Here is a 26,954-nt window from a genome sequence, read left to right as displayed (position 1 = left end):
CACAACAAATGGACAAGATGCAAACCAGTCACGAGGGAAAGTTCTTGCTCCTCATTTCATGCAATACAGAGAGTTATGTGCTTTCTTAACATCCCAGTTGAAATCAAGGGGATTTTAAAGTGTTTAATGAGGCCAAATGACATCCACTGATGCCCCAACCAAGAGGCATCCTACATAAGTGGGAACTCAGACTAGCTGTTGACATCGATGGGACTATATGCAATGGATGTGTTTCAGTGGTTTCAGTAGGCCTTCAGCACCATCTTTTTCTATATAGGGTCCACCACTGCATTTCTGGATAATTTGATATACTGGAGACAGTCTATAGAATGGTCCAACTATCTGGGCCCATTCCCATCTTTATAATATACATCCTATGGCCAGAGCAATGGGTATATTTCTCTTCTCTCCCTCTGCCTTTCTCTGTATCCCTTCACACTGATATGACTGCCTATGAGAAGGGGAAAGGAGCCCCCCCCCCTAAACAACATCCACTATATATTTATCTGATTGCTATGTATTTGGACACCTCTTAAGATATCATAACCAAGGTCAATGGCGTTTTTTGGTATAACCTCAGATATAACTGGATGCCATTTTGAATCAAGTTGGTGGACTGAACCTTTCAAAACTCTGCTGATTTAACCAAAGTTTGCATGATGGTTCCTGAAACCAAGGAACATGTTTTCATCTCTGTCTGGATACAGTTGAATATCAGTTTGGATCAGGATGGCAGACCAAACCATTCAAAATTGCTCTGATTTCAACTACTGATTTCAAAGTTGCACTGATATTTCTGTTTCTTAGAATTCCTGAGCAACACAGAGCATAAGGCTGATATTTTTTCTACAGAAGGCAGCTCAACTTTCCATTACATGCTAGTGACCCAGAAGCAGAACATAGGATGGGGCTTTACAAATAGAGAGGTGGAGTTATGAAGATAGGCGAAGACTCAGTCCTCAAAGTCTATGTATCATCAGTTCAGGGGTACACTTTAACTCTTAATTCATTGATGTATCCTCCAATAGCTCCCTCCTAATAAAAGTTAAGGCTGAACCAAGAATGACTACCAAATATCCTGCCCCATTAGGGGCTATTTTTGTGATTTTTACCCCTGGGGAGCAGTGTACCCTTCAACTTTTCGCCAATGAAAATAGGGACATCCTATTCCATAATAGGATGGCTTGCAACATATATAAAAACATAATATAACATCAAGCATTTAAGAACTTCCCTAGATGGGAATGCCTTTAGATGGCTCAGGGGTCAATAACTCCACACCCTCCAACATTTCTCCAACAAAAATAGGGATGTACTGTACTAAGGAAATGTGGGACATTCTGGGATTAAATCAGAAACTGGGATGGCTTCTGTAAATCCAGGACTGTCCCTGGAAAATAGGGGCACTTGGAGGGTCTGGTACTTTTGTGGCAGCAGCATATTGAAAACAACACCATCACTACATGCACACCCAAAAACCCTTTTAGATAGATGATTGCAACAGAAGCCTCCTGGGGCTCATCTTCGGAGCACAGTTAGCCTACATACAAACACACACTGGGTGTCCCCTTTACTTTCTCCAGCATTAATGTGTAGTTGCCATTCACTTCTGTGGGGTAAAGTGAATCTTGCCCTGGTACAGTGGATTCCGTGGAGACATACGCAAAGAGGTCCTTTGCACAGAATACATTAGGTGTCCTTGCAATGTCCAAATCCCCCCTTTGGACACACAAAACCTATCACTGCAATGGGCATTTTGCTAGTGGTGCATAAAGCTCAATTCCATTCCCAACCATGCAGTTTTCTGGTGTAGCACCCCCACCCCCACTCTTTAGCTTTCCTTTGGGCCAGACTGCTGATATACGTGGTCTTCTCCCCAATCAATGAGGAACTGAAGTGTAGATTGTTTTCGTCTCTAGAGCTACTCTTCTACTTTCTAATATGGGAAAGAAGCAACCCAGAAACCCCAAGCATATTAAATAGATACATATATAGTACTAATGCTTCCCCCCACCCCACCCCACCCCACCCCACACAGAGTGCAATAAAATTGGAACATGTTTAATATAGAAATTCAAAGGGGAGGCACAGCTGTCATACCGAAGCATCATTTTCCCCAAATGCCCAGTCATCAACCAGGGAGATGGACAGTCCTGCCGGCATGGAAACCTTCTGAGCACAGCAGGGAGAGCAATCAATGCCCAGTAGGAACTAAATCAATGAGTGTAATTTACACTGCTAGAAATCCTTCAACTTTTTTCTTTTGCCTCCCCCTCCAGAAATAAGATATGTAAAATAGCACTTATACAAGGCCTGCTCATGCAAGAAATTACGTTCACTTTAACAGGAATTTTGAAAAGAGGCTTTTCTCCAGGGGAAAACAACATCACGCTTTCATGATGTTATGATGTGAGGGTTTTTCTCTCTCCATTTTTTTAAATGCAAAAGGAATCACTCAAAGATGTGTCGGTGTTACCAGGGAACAGAAAACACAATGAGATGATGTTGGAACGGATAACAGCCCATGAGTGGCCAAGGTACTCCACTTTGTTGGAAAATGTAGTGAGCTCTGGAGATGTTTCAAACATGCATCCAGCAGTCGGAACACAGGAAGCTGCCTGCTGAACCAGACCACTAGTCCAGGGGTGGCCAACTCTCAAGAGACTGTGATCTACTTTCAGAATTAAAAACTGGCAGTGATCTACCCCTGTTTTGGGGGGGTTCAGCTCAAAGTTGCTGAACTGTTTTAGGGAGGAGAACAGCCCCGGTTTTTTAGGGGTTAAAAGAAAGCTTTTTGGGGGGACTTCTTTTTGGGATGGGTTAAAGGCAAAGGACAAAGGGGTAAAGTCACTCACAGAAAGATCAGCATGGATGAAAAAAGCAGCACAGAGAAAGCTCCGTCTTCCCTTCCAGAGATCAAATGACAATGGAGGGCAGGATGAGGCGGTGGGGCAGGAGTCAGTTTTAGTGATGCTAAGGAAAGGGAGTCAGAGATCAACCACAATCTACCAAAACCTCGCGGAGATCTACCAGTAGATCGTGATGACCTATTGGACATCCCTGCACTAGTCAATTTGCCCCTGTACTGTCAACACTGACTGGCAATCGCTATTCAGGGGACATTCCCAGCCATACCTGGAGATGCTGGGGCCTGAACTGAGGGCCTTCTATGTGCAAAAATGATGCACTACCCACTTAGATGCAGCCTCTCCCCAAAGTTTTCCTTCATCCTGCAAAGGAGAGGCAGGACCCATTGTGAATCATGACATCCAGTCCACAGCTTTCACATCTTGGGGCTGTCATTCAACAGATCAACACTGGAGCTCTCATCAAACATTCATTCCCATTTGCCTCTTTCCAATAGCCCTTCATCTCTAACAAGTTTTCATGAGTTTCACAGATACTTGGGGCCTAAATGCACATGGCCTTAATGATGTGATTAGCAACTGCGTTGTGGTTTTTAAACCATTGAATACTGAGCACCGAGGGTGAGGTTGTTTTCTGCATGCAGCATGCTGATATAGCAGGTATAACCCCAACTGTGACCTTGATAAAAGTTCCCCTCCTTTTGCATGGCAGTCAGGGAAGACTCCTATTGGCACCAGGGAATTTTTTTAACCACTGCTGATTGCCACACTGGGTTGGGGGGGATTTTTATTTATTTATCAAAATCATAGTGGAGGGGAAAAGAAAGGCTTAAATGTGTCCCTCCCTGCCATTCACAATCGGGGCAGCATGCCTGATATTTAATTGTTGTTGTAACCCACAATGTAATTGCTAATCATTTCATTAACACAATGTGTAGTTATTAGGCTTTTGGCCAGCCAGAAGGCTCCTTCTAATTTCCCAGGCATTTCTTATCATAAATCCCTCTTCCTGCACCCTATACTCCACTGAAAATATAAGAACTCACCCTGCCAAGTCACTTCATTGTTTTTAGGAAATAATTGTGCTTTTGAAATCACAGCAACTTACAATAGTTCAATCTTTAAATAAGCAAAAAGAACAAAAACGAAGGCCCTAATGCCAAGAGCCCACAGCTTCGCCATCTCTTGATCACTAGCAAAACCAAAACAATGCTCAAATGGCAGTTGGAGAGGCGGGTGATTAATCAATGGAATGGCATCCATCCGCACACACAGAGAGACTCTGCTTTCATGTCCCAAAGACCCTTTGTAATTTGGTGGTGGCAGTTTAATTTAATGAACTGATCAATTCTTGGCCTCTTCCTTCTTGTGGAGCATCTTCTCAGGGCTTGGCAAGTCCATCCTGGGGGCTTGTGTGGGAATGAGGCAGAGATTCCTCCCTCTCATCCACTAATGAGACTGAGCATCTGGTGAGTGGATGGTGGGGTGATCTTGATACTAAGATGTGCAAAGAGGTTGGAACTTTAGCATCATGTGTGTGAGAGTGCATTATAAAAATAACAAGTAAGGCCACTGGTCCATCTAACTCCACATCAAATGGGCCAGCAGCAACTCTCTGGGGTTCAGGCAGGGTTTTCTCCCAGCCCTACCTGGGGATGCTGGGAATTGAACTCAGGACCTTCTGAATGCAAAACAGAAGCTCTACCACCAAGCTACAGCCCTTCTCTGGCTTTACTGGTTATTCAGTCCCAAGTGGTCGAATTTCAGGAAGACATACTAGGCATGGAGGTTGTTGCATTCTGTTTCCTTGCCATCTATCTGCTTATTTTCTTGTTTGAACACTAGTTCTACAAAGCATATTCTAGCCATCTTTAGGCATTATCCATGAGGTGGCGCAGCTGGTACAAAAATACCACCTCCCCATAATCCCCATTGCCTTCCAATTCATGGAAGGTGAACTTCAGCAGTAGGAAACCCTTTTGGATGTGTGGAGTCACCCTCCACATTTTAGAACCCATCTCACTCAGCATTGTCTACACTGACTGGCACTGGCTGCCCATGGTTCCAGACAGTAGACCTTCCCAGTCCAAGTTGGAGAGTCTTGCGATTGAACCTGGGACCTTCTGGATTTGTGCCACTGAGCTGCCACCCTTTTCCTTGAGCCAGAAGGCAGCAAGAAGGGTGTTTTGTGTGCATGCATGAAAGATAGCTAATCTCTGCTGCCACTCCCATGTTTTTAATTAAACAGAACACATGAAAAGTGATGCTGTGGTCACTATTTATGTTCAGGCGTAAGCTTATCCTATCCTATCCTATCCTATCCTATTCATTTTTTAAAAACCTCAGTTTCTCCCAATAACAGGGTATAGCTTCACATTTGCATACCTAAAATGAGAGGAAGGATTAGGGTATCCAGCCTTATGTAAATGCATCCTCTTCATTACTTCCCATGAGGACATGCAAGTAGCTTGCTTATCCCTTCGAGACCACAGGAGCCGTTTTTGACCACTGAAATAATAATTTCAGCAATGCCAGCCAGTCTTCATCATTTTAACTAGCTAGTTCTTGCTTCATTTAACACTGAAACTATATTCCTAGGGATGCAAACACAAGGGAGCCTTGAAAATTGTATCTTACAAGAGGTTTACCAGAGTTATAGAGTCTAAAATTGCAGGTTACATGGAAAAATAAAGCAGGGATATGTTTCAGAGGGAAACATGCTGATTTAAAGGCATTCAGCTCACAGTATTGGGCTTGGGTAAGTCTCAAAACTGAGCCTTGGCAAGTGGTTGTTCCTCGGTTTAAGCTTCTGATATTTAAAGGTGTGGTTGATACCAATCTATCTTGTAGGAATAGTTGTATTTGGGGCACAAGTTAATGAAGGAAAAACACTTTGTGGATTAAAAGTTTGGAAGGGAGGACTGAGGCACAGGGAAACACAAGTCCACCCTCCCGTCAGCTTCTCTGACCCCTTCCTCACACTCAGCTTTCCCTTGGGGCAGAATGGGAAACATTTTCCAAGCTAAGAGCCACATTTGATCATGGACAACTTTCTCTGGGCAGGGGGTAAAAATGGGCAGAGCACTGGATGTGACCCTATTGACTGCATTCCAGCCACATGAAACTCAAAGGGCTCTACACACCCATACAACTCTCCAGGCAAGCAAGGGGCATTGTCACAGTTCAAGCACACATTCCAGACAGAGAGAAGCACTTAAGGAGGGCATAGGGCAGGGTTGATGAAGGTGTCCCCTGGAGAGAGGGGTGTGTGTTGGCAAGTGAGAGTCCCAAGGGTCAGATAGAGAGGACTCTGGGACCTATGTTTGCTTAATCACATCTCTGCCCCATACAGAAATAAATAGGTTAGGGGATCTGCTTTTAATTTCAAAATGGGATGGACACTTAACTATCCCATACCACCACATGACACCTTAATCTCCCCCCTCCAATCTAGTCCCAATACTGGAAGTGAGCATAATTAAGAGCCAAGAGTCTGGGGCAATAGATTGCAGAAAGTTAAAGCTGGGAGAGGGCTTAACACTGCTTCCCAGGGCATTTCCCATTTTTCATGGGAGGAGGGCAGACATTAATGAAAGGTGGCATATCTAATTTGGCCCTGAGCAGTCCACTATGTGAGAGCCTCAGTGCAACAAATTGGTCTGCAGTATCTTTAGCAATTGTTTTGCACCAGGGCTATCCAACCTGGTGCCTTCCACCTTCCATAAGCCCTCCCTTCACGGTCAGTAGTCAGAGTTTATGGGAGTTGTATTCCAGCAGCATCTGGACAGCATCATGTTGCCTACTCCCGATTTACATGCTTTCTCCTTGACTAGCTTGCATTGAGAACTAGCTTGCTGCTGTCTCAGGCTTTTGTGAAAGTCTTTCACTGCTATTCCTTGAACTATGTAAATTTTAGTATCTATTTACCAGTCACCCTGGTGGAGCTGGGTCCCACCAGGGTCCTAATACCCAACAGTTCCCATCCTTGTTTTTCCCTCTACAAAAACAATATATAAAGTTACCACCAGAACAATAACAACGATATTTATGCATGGTTTGAATTTTGTTTCCCATGAATCTTCTTTTTAGATAGGCATGCAGTCAAAAGCTATAGAAATGGTTTTAGTACTGATTAGTCAGGAAATGCAAGCATATTGTTTTAAATGAAAGCATCACTGTATTAAAACTTTCTAGCCAAGTGTCCCTAGCATCCAGCTTTCAGTGTGAAATAATGAATAAGTAAGTCACTCCCAAAATATATGGAGCACCCTGTTCAACTGGACCATTTGGATGATTTGGACTTTCTTGCTTTCAATTGATTGTGTGTGCAGAACAGATCTAGCGCACAGAACCCTGGTTTTCAAAAGCAAGCAAAGGTTAAATAAGAGTGAAAGAGTGTCACACAATGAACCACCTAAAGAAATCATACACATCTGGAGAGGCAGCCACCAGTGCTTACAACAATTAAGAGCCTTTGCAAAGGAAATATGGAATGTGATTGTAGTTTCATTTAATTAAGCAGGGGACCACTGTCCGTGGTGCTGAACATGCCAGCACCCAATTAAATGGTCTCAGGAACATGCTGCCTTTGAAACCTGAGATCAGAACAAACCTGTCTGACAGAGCGAAGGCTCAGCCATTACCCACAGATGGTGCATGACAGCCTGCCTCTGATAATGTTTACTTCAATGGCCATTTTTAAGCAGAGCTGTCTGGAATTGATGTTTCCAGTGCTGGAGTCTTCCCAGCGATGAATACAGAATCACCCTGCAGCTGTGCTTGCCATGTTGCAAAAATCTAGGTGCAGGCAGGTCACTGAAACAATCTGGTTGCTTGGCTTCCAATGAACACCCTCCCCCCCCCCTTACTGGCCTTAGGCAGGCACTTGTTGGAGATGCAAGGACTCTACAAGTTTTAGAAGCAGCAGCACTCTTAGTCGACTGTTTCCACACCTCACTCACAGTCTCAGAGACATGGCCAGCTTGCTCCCATGGAAAATGTTGCTAAGCAACATGGACTTTGTGGAAGATCTAGCTTCAAGTCAACTGTCTGTAAAATGGTAACAAGCCACCATGTGTGGTTCTTGCAAAGGAATATCAGGAGGCTGTGAAGCATATTTTGAAAGGTACCCCAGAACTTCGATCCTATATAACAAGGATAATATGGTACTATCTTAAAAAGCAACATGTCCAGATGTTGTTGGACTTTAAATCCCATCCATCCCAGGCAGCATACGGATGATGGAAATTGTAGTCCTACAACAGCTGGGGCAGGGGTACCATGTTGTTATATACTAATAACAAACCCGTTCTCTCAGTGTGGATTCTTATGTAGATGAAGTAACATCATCTACACAGAACAGGGAGGTATCAGCTAAGGTTTGCAGAAGTACAAAACGATTGAAGGAGGGACATATGGGACACATTCAAAATATCACATTGAGGGCTCAGCATGTTCAGTGACTAAGGAATGCTGGCCATCTATTGGAGGAGAAATGGAAAACTGGAGTATGCTAGAAGGGGGTGTGGCCAGCCAGATAGAACCCTGAACAGAAACACTACAAAAGGCAACCAGTGTTCCTGTTTTGGCTAAGATGCACTGATATGTGTGTGTTCCTATTTGCACAGTATGGATGTCTTCAATGTCTTGCAATTGTGATTTTGTAAACTGGTTTGATGGGTGTAAAAATGGGTAAGGAAGAAGACTTCATGATCCCCCGTACATATCACTTCAGTTTTAAGAAACCCTTTTTGAAATTAGAGCAACACTTGCAAGTCTAAAAGGTTTATGTGGTAGTTCTGTCCATTAGCACTAATTGACCTTTAACGTGTGAAAGTGCCAGTTTGGGCTCCTATAATGGGCTTTTTGCTCATTCATTGTCCATAACCAAGGGAGGCTCGCTGTGCTAATTAGGCACATCTTTCACACGGCATGGCTTGAGCATGACATTCGTTCTTTACTTGGGCACTATGGGAGGCTTTGCATATTATGCATGGATGCTTTAGAAATGCTCCACTGTATCAGAATGTCTTGAGAGAGGAAGGGAAAGTATAAAGTACAGCATGTGCATATCATTTATTTAGACGTTGAAATGCCCTTCAGATAAAGACATCAAGGAAACCGAGCAACCACAAAGTGAGAGATAACATCGTAGCATGGAACAAAAAGAGACATAGGAAGATGGAAAGGATACAGAAGGAAGTGTGAGACTGTTCTTGGCAAGCAATGAAGCAAGGTGACCCTATGCATAAATACCTGAACTAGCATTAGTCAATATAATTTAAAATGACAAAGGAGGAAGAGTGACTGAGACGGCAACTGTGGTGGAGGAGGAGAGTTGTTTTGGTTGGAAGAAATGTGCAAGGCAGAAGAAAATCAGTTTACAGCCAACTGAAATGTGTGGTATCAGAAGAAGCAATAAAATGAAAGCTGGAAGGGGAAGCATAAAAACTGAAAACACAGCTAAAGAGGACAAGCTGGGAAACTCTTGGAGATACACACACCAGGGAGCAGAATGAGAGCAACATGAAAGACTTGGGCTGCATCATTAAATGGGTTAGTGTGATATAATGGTTAGAGAGTCAGGCTAGGACCCGGGAGAGACCAGAGTTCAAACCCCAACTCAGCCATGAAGCTCACAGGGTGACTTGTTTCTCAGTTCAAATCTCCTTCACAGGGATGTTGTGGTGGTTAAATTAGGAGTGGGAGACACTTGCGTTCCTTGGAGAAAAAGGTGGGATACAAATGCAATAAATATATGAATAAATATATCCAAGTCTAGAGGGAAGAAGAAGAAGAAGAAGAAGAAGAAGAAGAAGAAGAAGAAGAAGAAGAAGAAGAAGAAGAAGAAAGTACAATACGGCCTTTCCCAACCATCTTCATTGGCAAGCTAGAATGGATGAATATAGACTGAGGTATATCAAGGGGACGCAGGTGGCGCTGTGGGTAAAAGCCTCAGCGCCTAGGGCTTGCCGATCGAAAGGTCGGCGGTTCGAATCCCTGCGGCGGGGTGCGCTCCCGTCGTTCGGTCCCAGCGCCTGCCAACCTAGCAGTTCGAAAGCACCCCCAGGTGCAAGTAGATAAATAGGGACCGCTTACAAGCGGGAAGGTAAACAGCGTTTCCGTGTGCGGCTCTGGCTCGCCAGAGCAGCGATGTCACGCTGGCCACGTGACCCGGAAGTGTCTCCGGACAGCGCTGGCCCCCGGCCTCTTGAGTGAGATGGGCGCACAACCCCAGAGTCTGGCAAGACTGGCCCGTACGGGCAGGGGTACCTTTACCTTTACCTTTTTATATCAAGGAAAGGCTCATAGGAAAATCAATAGGTCACCCAACAAATAACAACCACAGTGTGTGATACATGGTGGCCCTCCCACTTTTCTAGGAAGCCCCTTCTATAAGATGTAAGCATTGCATAGTGGTGGCTTCACAGAAAGAAAACAGCAACTACCAAAAGGGGAACTGCTGAGACTGTCAACACCAAACCCAACTGACCACAGCAGAGAAAGGCAAAAGGGACAGACATTTCCATCGTCCCCAATGGCAGCCAAAAGTTTGGCCCTCCCTGCCATTAGAATCCCCTTTCATTATAATCAGGCAGGTGTCTATCTACTGTCTCGTTGGCACCTATTGAATATTTTCCTTTATATAAATAATTTCATTTCATTTTGGGATGTTTCGCTTTAAAGGTGATTGGAAAAGGGAATGTATTAAATGGGTGCCCAAAAGACTGCAAAGGTGGTATGTGTCAGATATGCAATGAGAGGAAGTTCCAAAAGTTATACCATGCTATCTATCTATCTATCTATCTATCATCTATCATCTATCTATATGTATCTATATCGACTATCCATCTTTATGCATTTTAAAATGATATTCCATGACTTTAGTCTGAAAGGTCACATTCCACCCTACCATTTCAGGGTTCTACCACTCCATTATGTGCATATATAGTTCAGACCATAGTCACTATATCCCACTTCAGAGCCACAAGAAACTCTCAAGGAGACTTTTAAAAGATCCTGAAAATAAGATCACATTCCAGTTTGATGCAGGAACAAAGATTGCATGGTGTCTATATGGGACCTAGATGGTCCAGTCTCTCCCTGGTGTCATTCCAGGTAGCGCTCTCTCTCTCTCCCCCTCCCTCCCTTCCTCTCCCCCTCCCTCCCTCTCTCAGATTTATCAATCCTACAAACTCACCCATTGCAAAGGCACTTTAGAGATGGCAAAAGATGCATAGCAAGGCTATTTGTACAACTAAATCTGAGCCATCATATTTTTATCTCTTTGTAACGAGTCCTGAGATTTCTCAGATTAAATTTCCTGGAAACACTGCTGGATCTGAAAAGAGGTTTCAAGCAGAAATACTTACAACTCAGTGGCAGATTTTTTATGGTCAAGCCACTTTGCACTCACAAAGAATACAAAAGCCAGCCATGGACTTCAATGAATGGGATGGGGTGGGGGAATAATAACAGCTCCTCTACAATGACTCCAAAACCCATAGATTGGCTTCAGCAGGAGGAAACTTGTGTGCTATGACATTTTACAGCATCAATAATTCAAGGAGAGAGGAAATCTGATTTGCTGAACATTAGTGCACAGATGTCTCAGGAAAATGCAATGCCGATTACCTTTTAAATGAGGCTGTTAGCTTGTGTTTGGTATTTTGTTCTTTGGTGACTGGCGAATCAACAGCTTTGCAAAACCCCAGGGTTGCAGCCTGTGAAGTAGGCTTATATGTGAAACCTTTTCTCCTCTATGGTTCAAGGTGATATGGCTTGCAGAAAACGCCAGGCACAGGCAGTGCTCCAGCTAGACAGGGAAAGTGGGACTCAACCTCTTACAATATCTGATGTCCCTCTTATTAGAATTTTAGGAGGCTATAGAAGGTACAATTTGGTTAAAACAGGAGGGAGCTGTGGGGTGTGTGTGTGTTTATGTGTGTGTTGGGGATTTCACTACAGATACCTCTACCTCCTACCGCTCACCAAAGTTCAAAAAATGATCAAATCAAACATTGGGGTTCTTTTTAAATTGTCAGCAAGCAAAGTACTGAATACCAGCTGCTGGGAATCACACCTGGGAAGAGTGCTGTTATGCTTCTATCCAGCTTACAGGGTTCCCACAGGCATCTGGTTGGCCACTGTCAGAAGAGGATGCTGGACTAGATGGGCCACAACTATTATGGTACAGTGGACAGAATACTCAATAAGGATTGCAGGGGGCACAGTTCAAATTCTTACACAGCTATGAAGTTCACTGTCTGTTGTTAGGCCAGCCAATTGCTTTCAGACACCTCTCAGGGTTTTGGTGAAGATAAAATGGTGGTGGTTGTATGACCATATACACTGGTTCAAGCTCCTTGGAAGAAGGACAGTACTGGGGGAAATGGACTGCTACTAACAACACACTTTGCATATGTACAGCTTAGTTGGTGAGCAAAGGCACCAGAAGCTCTGGTTTCAAGTTCAAACTGGGGTTGCAATTAATATGTACCATTTCTGTATTCCCTTTGAAAGACACATTCAACTCAGCTGAACAAATTAAAGTGGGTAGGAAGTATTACTATTCATGCTTGTGGACAATGCTTCATGCAACCAAGGGCAAGAACCAGGGTGACTTGGGAAGTGGACATGAAAAGTGTTAAGTTGGAGGAAGGCGTGCAGACATACTGCAAATTCCCATTCCTGGGGCAAAAACCACAGATTGTGTACTGCAGGTAGGTGCCTTGAACAAGCAGGAGTCATGAGAACATTAGCTCTGAACCTATGGGGAAAAGTGGAGAACACAGGCACAATAAGTTGGCCCATTCTGTAATTATGGGTAATAATTAACAGAATTATTCTTCCTTTTCTAAGAAGAAAAGGGAAAGGGTGTGTTTCACAAAAATTTTAATAAGCAGCAAAAGGCAGCCCCCCCCTTTTGTCTATTTTTCTAGGAATGCTCAGGAAGGGACAAAAGTTCATATTTAGGGGTCATGCTGAAAAAGTTTGTTTCCTTTCACATCCATTGTTGCTTGGATATGTCACCCATGCAACCAGTCAAGGAAGCACTGCCCTTACTCTAAATCAGCCTAGTTTGCCTTCAGCAATACTAGCATGTAATAAAATCTGACCTAAAGTTATCATAGCACTATGTGATCCCTGATTAGCTGGAACCACCCTGTCAAGTTGAAGGCTGCTACTGAAAGAGGGGAGGGGAATGGTATTGAAGGTGCAGAGGAGAGCTTTTTTCAACAGGGGGTGGAAAATGTTTCAGAGCAGCTCCTGGAAAGCATTGGTTCTAAATCAAAATGAGGGGCTACCTGTTGCAGCGTTAACAATAAAGCACTTGTGCTGCCCAATGATAATTTAGATATAAATTATACTACTTACAAAAGGTCACAGTTGTAGCACCTTTCAATGGGGAAAATAATGTTCTATTAAGCCAACGTAACAGCATGCATGGAATGTGCAGGGGAAAAGTAAAATATTCATTGCAGAAACTGCATTCTAAAATATGCAATGCCAGTGCCAGTATGGCAGTATGGCAGACGGAGGCAGAAATAGAAACAGAAATAAAGGAATATATACCACACAACTAGAGTAGGGCAGCTCATTCCATGTCAGTTTCACACATGCTCATTCATAAAACTGTTCCATCAAGTTTCTGTTATCTATTTGTGATTTATTTTTAAAAGCATGAAATTCACATTATTTAATTTTTCTCACAAAGCACTTATTTTGTATGTATTTTAATCTTAAAATGTGTATTTTAGATGCATTTTGTTATGGGAGGGTTTTTTTTAGCTAAAAATCATATCACAGCATTCAGCAAACTGCAAGGAAATTACAGATAACTGTATGTCAACCCAGGGATTTCAAGTCAGGTTGCTTCACTTTAAAAAGCTTGAGCCCTAGGTTGGAGTCATCAACTAGCTTTCAGAGATGAAGTCCTTCACCCTCAGGGAGATAAGCCAATTGTCACTCCCGTGGTTGCCCTGCTTCTTTCAGCAATGTTCGTCTGGGTTCTCTTTATATGCACAGTGAGAAGCACTTGTCAGCAGCAAAGAATATTTCACCATCTTGATTTACAACACCTTGAGGGGATTAAATGGGATGGAAGGGAAGGAACAAGCCAAACTGCCTGTAAGTTCAGCAGAGCAAACAGTGTCAATTCAGCGAGACTTTACTTGGGTAAGGTCAGCTTTGCCCACTCCTGGGACAACTTCCCATGACCTTTAATTTCTGGGGGATTGGGAGAATGGAACTCCCATGGCTCCAGGTAAGAGTTGCAAGAGACCGCCCCTCACCCCCCACGCACCTCACCAAAGCATCACAATGAGCTCTGCTGTAAAATTCACTGCACAGAGGTTAATCTAGATGTCAACACTGCCTGACAGCGGTGAAATTACTCCAGGGTAGTGCTCCTTCTGAAGTCTTAATATAACAGTCAATTCCATCCTGTCTGTGGGAAATGAAAGTTTTCTGCTTTGCGCGCCGATTCATTCAGCACCAATTTCCTCGCAGTTTGAAGTCCAAACTGTTTGTGGTCTTGGGATTCACCTCACATTAAGACTTTCGCTTGGTTTGAGATGTCTGATCATCAGGCAAGAAGGCACCATGAGACGGGATGTTTGACAAGAAGAGAAGGGCATGGTTCACAATAGCACATAGTTAAACTGCGGAACTCACTCCAACCCGGGGGCAGAGATGGTCACCAACTGGGATGGTTTCAAAAGTGGATTAAGCAAATTCATGGAGGAGAAGGCTATCAGTGTTTACTAGCCACAGTGCCTATGTTCTACCTCCACAAGTTAAAGGCAGTAATGCTTCTGAATACCTATTGCTGGAAACTACAGGAGGGGAGAGTGTTCCTGTGCCCAGGTTCTGCTTGCAAGTTTCCCACAGAGATCTGTTTGGCCACTGTGGGAACCAGATACTAGATTAGATGGGTCAGTGGCTTGCACTGGCAGGCTCTTATGTTCTGAAGTGTAGTCCTATTGTGTGCGGGGGGGGGGGAGAATGAGGGACAGCAGAACGAATCTTTCCACTAATAACAAACTCAAATTTTGTGTCAGTTTCCCCCTTGTTTTAATGGGATCATTTTATTAACATTCTGATTAAAGGTAAAGGTAAAGGGACCCCTGACCATTAGGTCCAGTCGTGGCCGACTCTGGGGTTGCAGCGTTCATCTCGCTTTATTGGCCAAGGGAGCCGGCGTACAGCTTCCGGGTCATGTGGCCAGCATGACTAAGCCACTTCTGGCGAACCAGAGCAGTGCACGGAAATGCTGTTTACCTTCCTGCTGGAGCAGTACCTATTTATCTACTTGCACTTTTGACGTGCTTTCAAACTGCTAGGTTGGCAGGAGCAGGGACCGAGCAATGGGAGCTCACCCCATCGCGGGGATTCGAACCGCCGACCTTCTGATCAGCAAGTCCTAGGCTCTGTGGTTTAATCCACAATGCCACCCACGTCCCAAAACATTCTGATTACTGGTGTTTAAATTTTAATGTACATAAAAAATCTAAAGAACACTGGGGTGAAACTCTCTAACTTCACATACTAGTTTTGTATGTGCAGGGAGATTTCTTTTAATATGTATCCATGACTTCCAACCCCATTATAATACAGTCCACTGAAAGCTGTACCACGTGACTATTCTGTTTGTTTTTTTAAAGTGTCCCTTAAACTATCTAAACATCAGGCAGCAACTTCCCAGGGAGTAGAGAACCTGAACAAGAGAGTGAGATTTGAGATTGTTCCACCCTCCTGCTGTTCCGATTTCTTTCAGAAGCATTGTAGTTGGCTCCCGCTAAGAAGCCAGTAGCTTCAGTGATGGAGGGGGGAGGAACACCTCTTCAGAAGAACTGCTGCTGTTTAGGCCATAAGATCACTTGCTTTGTTGTCATTGGCAGATTAGACCCCACAGGGAGATCCTACATGCTGATGGCAGGCAAAGATTGGGGTTGCCTGTGCTGGTGTCAGGCCTTATTTGCTTCACCTCCCCCCCCCCCAACCAAGAATGCTAAGGTCAGTTGTTTATAGAAAAGCAAGGGGAGCATGAAAAGGAGGCCATCTGATTGGTCTGAAGATGGCTCTGAAATTGGGGCCAATGGGGCGTTGAAGTTGGCAGAAATGAAAATGACCTATCAGGTAACCCAGTCTGCCTCCCGGAGGGCAAAGTGAAATTGTTCTCTGTGGTATGTTTGCTATCCCTGTGTTGGCTTTAAGTTACCTACGTAGCAAACAGCAATATTTTTGCAACTTGCATTGGGGGGAAAGTCCCGAGTCAGATATAAGTATAGAAAAAAATCAGGGGGGACTATAAAGAGCATTTACTGAGTCAAGGACATCTGGAATCAATTGCTTCATCCTGCCAGAAGTGATGGATACAAAAGTGGTGCTGGACTCACAGGGCTTGAAGAAGAGACCCAATGGGAGAGGTATAGATTTGGTAATTCAGCAAGGTGGACCTCTGGTCTCTCCAGGTTCTGTGGGACTCCAGTATTCATTGGCCCCAGCTAGGATGACTAATTGTCAGGGATGAATGATGGAAGCTGCAGTCCAGTAACATCTGGAGGGTGAAAAGTTTCTCACTCCTGCCCTGTTCCATCGGCTGTAAGACAGAACCTCACAAATGCTACAGACAGGAATCCTTCTAGTTATAGGAACCAGGTGACCCTAGAGAGTCAAGGCAAGAGAGCCTGTTATAGAGTTTTACCTCCAACACCCACTCAGCCTAGCCAACTCATCACTATTGGAAACATCTCCCAGTGGTACCCCTACTTCTCTGACATCCAGATATTTGCTGTTTCGCCAGCTGTTGGCACCTGGGTTTGTAAGCACTAGGCTCTGGGTGCCCAAGAGCCTTTAAATCAGAGCAGTTTGCCACCTAATATGCACCAGGTGTACCAGCCCCATGTGAAAGACCTTACCAAGAGCATTCTAGGATACCTCACCCTTACAATACAAAGTGCAGATCTACCTGATTAGATGAGCAATGTCTGCTTTGGTATGTCTTGTTTCCTTATAGGGGATCAGGGCGTACATGCCGGAGGATCTGCATAACAAGGAAGTTGAATCTGTAGAAGGGGATCAAAGGCTTTACCAAAAACAATAAAACAAGTGGAATTTTGTATTTGCATGTTGCCAGGGGATGAGGTTCTTTTAAGGAACACTGTAATAATTTTAAACTTATGTCCATGTAGCTTGGCAATGTGAAGAGTAATTATATTGGATTTATCTGAAATATGTTATAGTTATATAACAGTACAAGCAGTAACTGAAATATGAACAGCCAGTGGAAAAGGATATAGGAAACAAATAATTAATTATAAAATGTTAAACTATTTTAAGTAAAGGATTGGGAAGTAAAGTATGTAGTATGATGTAGCAAGAAGGGAAACACTGCAAAACAGGGTAGGAAGTCCATTTTGTATTGAATGGTATTAATTGGATGTGATGTTCTTTATTTATTTTTTGAAAACTAATAAAAATTAATTGGCAAAAAAGGAAAGACATATGAAAGTGTGACAGCCTGGAACCGGTGGGAATTGTGAGAACCAAATGACGAGCCATGTTTTAGTGCCTGCATTCAAAATGCAGTGGAATCGGTGCAATACAATTATATTTGCCTAGAACTGACCGGATGCATGTGGCCATGGCCATGGCAAAAGGTTGCAGAATTTACATAGGAAGCTGCCTTAAACAAAGTCAGACCACTGGTCCATCTAGCTGAGTATCTTCTACACTGTCTGGCTTTGGCTCTCCTAAGATTCAGACTGGGGATATTCCCAGCCTTCCCAGCAGATGCCAGAAATTAAATCTGGGACTTTCCATATGGAAAATGGATGCTCTACAACTGAGCTACAGCCCTTTCCAATATTCACAGAAAACAAAGAGCGAAATTACACGCAGTGGCGTAGCGTGGGTTGTCAGCACCCGGGGCAAGGCAAGTAATTTGCGCCCCCTAACCCGTGGATTTGTGCCCCCTAACCCGTGGATTTGCGCCCCCTAACCTGTGGATTTGCCCTAACCCCAGATGTTGCGCCCGGTGCGGCCGGCCCCCCCTGCACCCCCCACGCTACGCCACTGATTACACGCGATCTTAACCGCACAGCTCTGCCTAGAGAACAGATCCTCATACATTCTTTTTTTGGGGAGGGGGTTATCTGGATTTGGGGTCCACACCTGCAATGAACATTGAAAAATGAACAAAATATGTAAAAAGGTATTTAAATACTATATAAATAAACATCTTATCCTCATATATTTCGACTACATTAGATTAATTCAATTTATCTAGCGCTTCACACAAAAGGAGCCCCAGAGCAATTTACAAGGACACCAACATTCAATATGCAATAATAAAAAATCCATTAAAATGAAACAAATATACGAAAAGGGTTTATCCACAAAAGATGCACAGTATGTAGAAAAGCCAATCCAAGGCACAATGTCCTATTTGCAATGGCAGGTGGATGCAGTCAACTTCTCTTCACATTTAAATGTCTGTACGCGTCTACAAAAGTCAGGTCACCTTGATGACTGGGCAGTTAGGATCTCCTATAAGTGAAAACATATTCAACTGATGTGGAAGGTAATGGCTGTACACTAGGCAAAAAACTTACGGAGGTAGATCTGGAATACCTCAACTGGCTGATTGACAGCTGAGCTATCTCAAATTTAAGCTGTCAGAGTAATGACGTAAAAGCAGAGGTATGGAACTGTTTTCCACCTGGGGACCATATTCCCTTTTGGGGGCCACATGCAACTGACAGGCAGGGCCAGAGGCCAAAGCATAAATAAAAGTAATTAATGTTACATTTTTATGTTTGACCAGAGGCTAGTTTCTACACTCCCCTCTCTGTCCTCCATCTATGGAAGTAGGAAATACCAGCCAAAAACATTTGGAGTGCAAAGTAGTGCCAGTGAGGGGTGTAGCCTGGGGAAAAGAGGTGTGGCTTGGGAAGAGGTGCAAGGCCCCAGAGGAGCACATTTGGCCCCCAGGCCTGGTGCAAAGTACTAGCAGGTGATATATGTTGAGTTACATGATCAGCAAAGTCATGCAATTTATTTTTTACTTTACAATTATGATCCTTCTTTTAATCCTTATTATTATTATTATTATTATTATTATTATTATTATTATTATTCACTCTTCTCTATAAGGTCCTAGGATAGTTTACAACAATTAAAAAATACAATATTAAAAACATCATTAATATTACTGTTAACAGTAATTTTAACAGTATTAGTACTAGTCTACAAGTATATGCTGCCAGGTGGAATGTTTTCTTGCTTCTTGCATAGAAAAGAACTCTTCCCTGCCCTGCCACTAGCAGTTTAAGGAGTTCAATCCTACCTTACTCTGTGACATAACAGTTTTAGATTTTTTTTCTTTTTTAAAAATAGAAATGGTAGTACAGTTGTACCTTGGTTTTTGAACAGCTTAGATCTCGAACATTTTGGTTCCCGAACGCCACAAACCCGGAAGTGAGTGTTCTGGTTTGTGAACTACTTTTGGAACCTCCAACGGGGCTTCCATGGCTTTTGATTGGCTGCAGGAGCTTCTTGCAGCCAATCAGGAGCCGTGCTTTGGTTTTTGAATGTTTCGGAAGTCGGCCGGACTTCCAAAACAGATTCCGTTCGACTTCCAAGGTACGACTGTACATTCAGACATTGGGTGCTCATTGGGACTGGTAGGGTAGAAAGGAAGGATCCCCAACAGTAGGCCGATTCAGAGCCATTGGCAGGGAGATCCAACTAACTCTGCTTTTATCCCCATCCTCTTCCCTGCTGAGTTCTACATAGGGCAGCACTGAGACTTAACTGACCAGATTTAGCTGACCAGCAGTGCAGCCTCTGGGGCTGGTTGTAAGTAGGAAGGAAGGCAGGTGGGGGCTGCCTAAGAACTGTCTGAGGTTAGTGAGACCATGCCCCATTTTCCCTGACATCCCAGTCTCCACTGTTTGATTGATCCCCCGCAATCAGAAGTGATACAGTTGAAAAAACAATTAATTATACAGGAGTCTCCTGATTGTGCTTAAGCCACATGAGGTCTGCAACTGGGCAAGCTGCAGTCTTCACAGAATAGGTACCTAAAATGTGCGTGTTTCGTGTGTGTGTGTGTGTGTGTGTGTGTGTGTGTGTGTGACTATTTGTCTGCAGAATGGCTCTGAGTTAGCACAAAAAACAGGGAGGGGGTGTAAGGCTTCTTTATAAAAATATGTAGCCTTAATAAAGCTGCCCAGTAAATCCTTAATAGGCTATACCAAGTATAAAGGAATGACAAGTACATTACATTTGATTGACATCCGCATTTAAAAATTAATACCGCCTTAACTCTCTCCTGCCAAGACTGGAGTTGAGGGCTGTATGTTTCACCATCGGCAATATCACTAAAGCCCAACCACAAAGGCAATGTTTGGGTCATAGCAGCCAGAAGCCTTTTTTAAGAAAAGGGAGGGAGGGAGAATAGGTTGCTTTTTTGCTGAGTATTTTTGTTGTCTGGGCCTTGTAGAGTCAACATCACTCAGCCTTTACTGCTGCAGCTTGCATTTCATACCAGAAAAGCTGGCATTTGAGCTGCGTCTTTCCTATTTTGTTTTCTCCCCCGGATAAAATCTCCTCTGCTTTGATTACAGCCTCGGCTTCTTGTTTTCCATCTCCTAAGTGTTTGCCCAAGATTATGGCCAGATTTCCCAGAAATTCCAGGACACGCAACTATGTTAGGGGTGATTTATTGTTTGATTTTCTTACTCTTTTTTTTGCCAACGGTGACACTCAGGATTCAAATACTAAATGAATGGGCTCCTCAAAGCATTGTAGCATGACTTAGGGTGCAAAGCAAATTTCTGAGCTCTGGGTGCAGTACTGCGCCTAAGATTTCAGATTAAAATTGCCACTGCTGGAAGGAAAGGAGGAACTTTTTCTGCCTCCCCACTTCCAGCTACCCTCTGAAGTCTGGAGAAGAGACCCTCTTAAGAAGATTGGGGGGTGGGCAGCGGAAGGACTAGACCATGTGAAAAATGAACACAATGTTTTAGCTGCAGTTCATTCATTTTCGGCTTTGTATTCTTGTTATAAAAAAGCGTGCCTAGACATTCCATTGTTGCACTCATAAACTAGGTTCTTTAGCTCTTAGCTTTCATATCTCTGTTTCTAAAACTGTAAAGGACTTGATGGAAGCCCTGTGGCCAGCAGGACACCAGATATGTCACTGCCACAGCACATGTACCAGCAGAACAGCTCAGATATGCCAAAAGTGAAGGACCAGCACAGATGTGCTGATGGAATGGCTGAAACAGGATGGAGTCATGTTGAGGGGGTGTATATGGCAAAGGAGAGAAGCACATTAATGCTGTATCCTATGCCTCATGGGTCAGAAACTCTCCTCACCCCCCAGCCTGAGGGCCACATTTCCTTCTGTGAAACCTTCCAGAAACCACTTGCGTGGGTTTGAAAACAAATGGAAGTTACACCTCTGTACAGTAATCAGAGTTCAAGGGCACATTCCAACCAGTCAAAAGCATGGCAGGAGGATGGAGAGGAGAGCCAATGTGGGTTTAGGGTGGCAAGGGTAGGTGGCTTGGGGAGAGTCCTGAGGGCCAGTCAGAAAGCCTTGAAGGGCTGCATTCAGCTCACAAACATGAGATACCTTGCTCCTCCTATACCTCTTCAGTCTACAGCCAGGTCCCTGTTGATGGCACAGCTTTACACCAGTGCCAGACCTGGTGTAATAAATTTCCCTCCCTTTGCGTTGTGTCCGATGCTAGTCCTACTCAGAGCAGACTGACTTGCTGAAGTTAATAAACAAGTTCGTTCATTTCAGTGGGTTTATTGTGCGTAGGTCCAGGATTGAATACAATCTCTTGACTGCCAGTGGGAAAGAGGGGTTCTTTATTTTAGATTTTAATTGGAGGAGAATAATGGGGGGGGTGTGCAAGGAGAGAATGGCTCTTGTTTGGAATATAGGAATGGATTGCATGTGTCAAATTCACAAAAACAGGCATTTAAGAAGCTTCCTTTAGCCACATTGCTAATAAATTGTGACTGGGCATATGGTGTGTGTGTGTTCTCTCTCTCTCTCTCTCTCTCTCTCTCTCTCTCTCTCTCTCACACACACACACACACACACACACACACACACACACACACTTTTGCCATGGACAGCCTAAATTTGGAGATAAGTAGGTGCTGAGTTTTGGACAGAGGAAGGGGCTCTAGAAATAAATGTTGTCTTCCCTGCCCCCAGTTGCAAAATTGGAAGAAGCAAATAATTGACTTACCCAAATTGCAGTGGGTAAGTATTAGCTGCGAGCCACCTGTTGGAAGCCAACAGTACATGTGACTGCAAGGGTAATGGTTGAGGGCCCAGTGAGGAATTATATCCCAGGTAGGGGCAATTGCTGGCAAGTGCAGGACAAACTACTGAAACTAGGGTTGCCATATTTCAAACAGTGAAAATCTGGACGGAAAAGTTGATGAGCATTTTTTTTTGGGGGGGGGGCTAAGTTCTTGAGCTATTTTTATGGGAAATTGGCAAAAATGGCACTGCCGAAATTTTCCTGATTTCCAACTGGACAACGGTATTCTAGATATGCCCAGGAAATTCCAGGCATATGAAAACCTACTGAAACCTACCCCTAGTCCTGAACTGGGAGCTGTCCATGGTACATGATATGATTTACACAGCTCCGAAAGGCCTCCTGACCTGCCAATTGGGCTGAGTAGCAATTGAAACACATTCAGCTGATAGAGTGAATGGCAGAGCTTCACCATACTGAATACTCATCTCATCATTAAAACCCTGAATTACAGGAAGCCATCCCTCTCTTCAGTACTTAGGTATCCCTTAACCTTTCCAGACTCACGTAAGCTTCACTTCCAACAAAAGCTCTCCAGTGGGTCAAACAGTGCTTAGACTTTCCAGTTGAAGCAAAACTGCCCCAGAAAGATCACAAGAAATGTACTGATGCTTCTGCAGCCCATCAAACCACAACAGAGCTCCCTCCTGCTAACCAACACCCCACGAGTGGCTTGGAATGAGACAGGAGACATGCATTAATGGTGGATTACTTCACCTTGATCTTTACTAAACCTCTCGTTCAAAATAAACTATCAATTTGTGTTTGATAGTTCTTTTCGTTATTTATCATCACAGCTGCTCTTGGTGGGGCTAATCATAGGACCAGGTGAGAGCATGAATCTCTGTCTCCAGGATCTCTCCCTGCAAATGGCAGCCTCCCGTTCTGCCTGGGTCATTCATCCTTACCCATGCTGCCATTCATCCCTAAACTACCACCCTCAGTTCAGTTCCACGAACACCATACAAAAAGAGCATACTTTATATCCTATGGAATGTTCAAGGAGGAATAATTCCAGTTTGCAAAAATGCTGCAGAAAGGTGGTGAGTAATGAAGAACGTAGATGGTGGAACTGAGAATGAAAAAGAACAGTCTGGATTATTATAGACCATAAAGGAAAATGTGAGACTCTAGGGTGGGAAATGACATCTTCTACACCAGGGCTGAGGAACTCATGGTCCTCCAGATGTTGCTGGACTACAAGTCCCATCATCCCTGCCCACTGGTCATGCTGGCTGGGGTTGATGGGAGTTGCAGTCCCTATGTTGTTATCTGAAGGGCCACAGGCTCCCCACTCCTGCTATAAACCTTAGATGGCCAACAAATTTTCCATATGTTAATTGTATTCATTTATTGAATCCATAGCATCCCCTTCCTCCTGAAGGAGCTTGGGGTAATCATCATCATCATCATCATCATCATCATCATTTATAGCCCACCCATCTGGCTGGGTAGCCAACACATCTATGTTTGTTTGTTTGTTTTCAAACACATTTCTCATGAATGAACTGAATGTACTGGCTCGTCTGAATCAGTTGGAAATAACTTTCAAATTTGTAGCAAAGCCAAAATGAGGATAAGTTTCATTTGCTCTTTGTTGCGATTGCCATCTCCTTTCCTGTTCCTTCTGTGGTTTCCTGGACTTCCCAGAAATTAAGATTGTAAAGTGACCTGACTTTACACCAAGACCTCCTCCTGGTTATGCACAGATCTCTTAGAGCTATAACTGTAAAATCCATAATAAAATGGGAAGGATAATCTAAAGCCCCTTTGGTCCAGCAATAAGCATACAAACTCATCCTAGATTAAATGACACAACTGTGTTGATTTGAGAAAGAGGAAGGTGCTAAAGGGACCATGAAACACATTGAGAATATTAAATCCATTACAAATCTGTATCATTTGCACTCTTTTGTATCTGCTTTGAACATAAGAAGCCATCCTATACTGAGACAGACCTTTTGTCTATGAACCTCAATACTGTCTACACTGATGGACAGTGGAACTTCAAGATTTCCTGCAAGAATGTCCCCAATTCTATCTGGAGATGCAAGTGATTGAATCTGGGACCCCCTGCATGCAAAACAAAAGCTCTACCACTGAAATTTGCTCAGTGGTGGCTCAGAGACCTGCTGACATATCATGCTTCCCTCCTCCTCTCGGCAAGGGCTTCTGCACAGCATGCCATGTCCTCGTCCTGATTAGATAGGAAATATATCGACCAGAAAGGTTTGATGCCTCAAAGACTGTGTGGTTGGGATTTGAACATAGGAACATAAGGAACTGCTTGATTCTGAGTTTGCATAGCATCGATGCATCTAGCAAAGTGTTGTCTACTCTGAAGCAACTTTGCAGGATTTCAGACATGGGTCTCTCCCAGATCTACCTGGAGATGTCCAGAACTGAATCAGGGACCTTCTGTATGCAAAACATGCTCTGCCACTGATCTATGGACTTTCCCCTTGACAGAATGTGGGGTGTTCAGAGAGTGCCCTCTTGGCAATCCTTCACTGCCTAGCCCAGGTCTCATTGAGATGCAAGGCAAGCCACCATGGCTGTTCACTGAGCCTCCTCCTTCCCAAAGGACCTTCTGCCCTATCTCTCCCCAAACCTCCCAACAAACCGCCTGTGGAGCTACTCTTCAGCTCACAGCAGCTCAAAAGCAAATGCCTCTATCCTTTTCCAGGGGGCCGACAACATGAGAAGCATGTCAACTGGAAGGGATAGCTGGAAAAGACAAGTGGTGCTGATGCATGTTCTACTGCCACACAGCCCCCAAACCCACCCCTGCCCCCCGCCCCAGCATGCAGAAATATAAGAGACAACAAACTGAAGCAATAGTTGGAAGGGAGAGGAGATAAGCAGGATGGGGTGGGAAGGAGAGAGGAGAGGCAGCAACCAACTGAGCTAGGATAAGTATTCCCTTGGCTCCTCCAATCAGTATTTCAGCCAGATTCCAAAGAAGAAACTTATCCTTCACTGCAGTTAAGACATAAAAGAGAGACATAAAAGAGTAACCCACAGTGGACCTCAACATTGGCTGGGGGAGAGCTGGATTCAACTTTGTGCTTCACCATGAACTCACTGTGTGGTCTTCAGGCAAGTATCTCTCTGTCATCTTTGTTGGCCTTAGGTCTCCAACGTATCCAAAACAGGGATAGACATTACCTACCACAATAGGATCGAAGGGAGGATTGCAAAGTATTCTGTACACGGAAATGTGCAATATAAATTAGCATGAAGGGCAATAAGGAAATAGACAGATTTTGGCCTGTGTGCGTGTGTGTACACATATATATAGCTGGGTTGTATATGAATGAATGGGTTGCTCTTCCTTTTCCTCAGACTTCCTCCACTGAGATCATGGCTTCCAAGCCACCCTGTTTGGAACCGACGGCTACATTGAGGTTATGGTGGTGAATGCTGGATCTGTGCGGACACACAGAAGCTTATTCCAGTGGTGGGATCCAGGGGATTGTGCTGAGGCTGTCCTCTCCCCATATGCCTTTTCCCTGGATGGTTCTCGTAGACGACTGTTCGGGACCTTGGCAACATTCCTAGGACTCTGGTTCATTCACTATTATTTTTATATATGTATAAAAAAACTGAAACCGGTAAATAAGGGGAGCAGGAATACTACATCCATTCTTGTTTCCTTGTGGTCTAGTGGCTATTTTCTGTTTCTGGTTTGTTTGTTTTTTTACCCGTAGGTGATGAAATCCTTTCGAACTGTATATGTTCCAATAACAAAAAACAAAACTGTATAGAGTCTACACATGTGAAAGAATCAGCAAACTGGGGCTTGTTTGGAACAGCATCTGTCCCCAAATGCTGAAAGTAGAAGTCGGGGCTGGGTGGGGGGCAATACGAAGATGGTTGGGGGTCAGTAAAAGGAAGTTCTTCCAGGGGGCATCACCCTGGATCAGAGCCCAGTCTTTGCCAGTTCTGCACCAGGGGACAGAGCCCACAAAGTGCAGCTACAGATCAGGCACAGTCTCGCCAGTTTTTAATTTAATTTAAGGGTTTTTTTTGGCGGGATTATCTCTTAGCATTCCCAAATGGGTTGAGCTCCGCCCAGCAACTGGAACCAAAAGAGCGCAGTAGGATTCACAGTTCCACACCTTGAGTTAAAAGATCCTGTTTTCCCTTTTTCTTTTTTCTTTTTAATACTGTAGGTTCTTTTTCCTCCCTCGCTCTCTCCTTTTTTCTTATAACGCCTTACATTTTCCTGTAATGGCAGCTTCTGGTGGGAGGTGAATATATCTTTCTCTCTATATATATTATCTCTAGATATATATATATATGTAAGCCAAGCTGCTTTACAGGTGGGTTGTCAGGACCTTTCTGTTTGAAGTTGTAATTGTCTTTTTATTTGTTCAGTGTTGTACGTGTAGCAGGCACTTGAGTTTATATGAATATGTTGGCTTGAGGTCAAGGGAGAGGTAGGGAGGGGGAGAAGAAGGGCAGAGCAACGGTGTTGGAGGAAAGGGACCGCTGCTAGCCAAGGATGTCCAGGTAGATTGGTGTGGCTTTGCCCAGGGCGTGAAGGATCTTGTAGATTTCCTTGATGTTCAGCCGCTGCTGAGGTTCCCTCTGCCAGCAGCCCAGCATGATGTCGTAAACCTCCTTGGGGCAGACTCGAGGACGCTCCAAGACTCGGCCTTGGGTGATGCACTCGATGACCTGCAATGCATAACAGAAGAGCTGAAAAGTCACATACACCCTGAACCAT

General features: G+C 43.9%; 1 protein-coding gene across 3 annotated transcripts in view; it reads right to left on the bottom strand.

Annotated features, from left to right (window-relative positions):
• Window positions 1–2,714: 2,714 nt before the first annotated feature.
• The window catches only part of NTRK3 (neurotrophic receptor tyrosine kinase 3), a 429,804-nt gene continuing 405,564 nt past the window's right edge, over window positions 2,715–26,954 (bottom strand). For 2 of the 3 annotated variants that reach the window (XM_077918932.1, XM_028705834.2), the window contains one exon: window positions 2,715–26,905. In XM_077918932.1, coding sequence (XP_077775058.1) covers window positions 26,720–26,905 — 186 coding nt within the window. In that variant the 3' untranslated portion in view covers window positions 2,715–26,719. The remainder of the gene's footprint in view (window positions 26,906–26,954) is intronic. The other variant, XR_013390655.1, reaches the window with a different exon arrangement.

Source organism: Podarcis muralis, chromosome 14, assembly GCF_964188315.1.
Source record: "Podarcis muralis chromosome 14, rPodMur119.hap1.1, whole genome shotgun sequence".
NCBI classification, from domain to species: Eukaryota; Metazoa; Chordata; class Lepidosauria; order Squamata; family Lacertidae; genus Podarcis; species Podarcis muralis.
The sequence above is the reverse complement of the archived record's forward strand: the minus strand, read 5'-3'. Positions and strand labels throughout refer to the sequence as shown.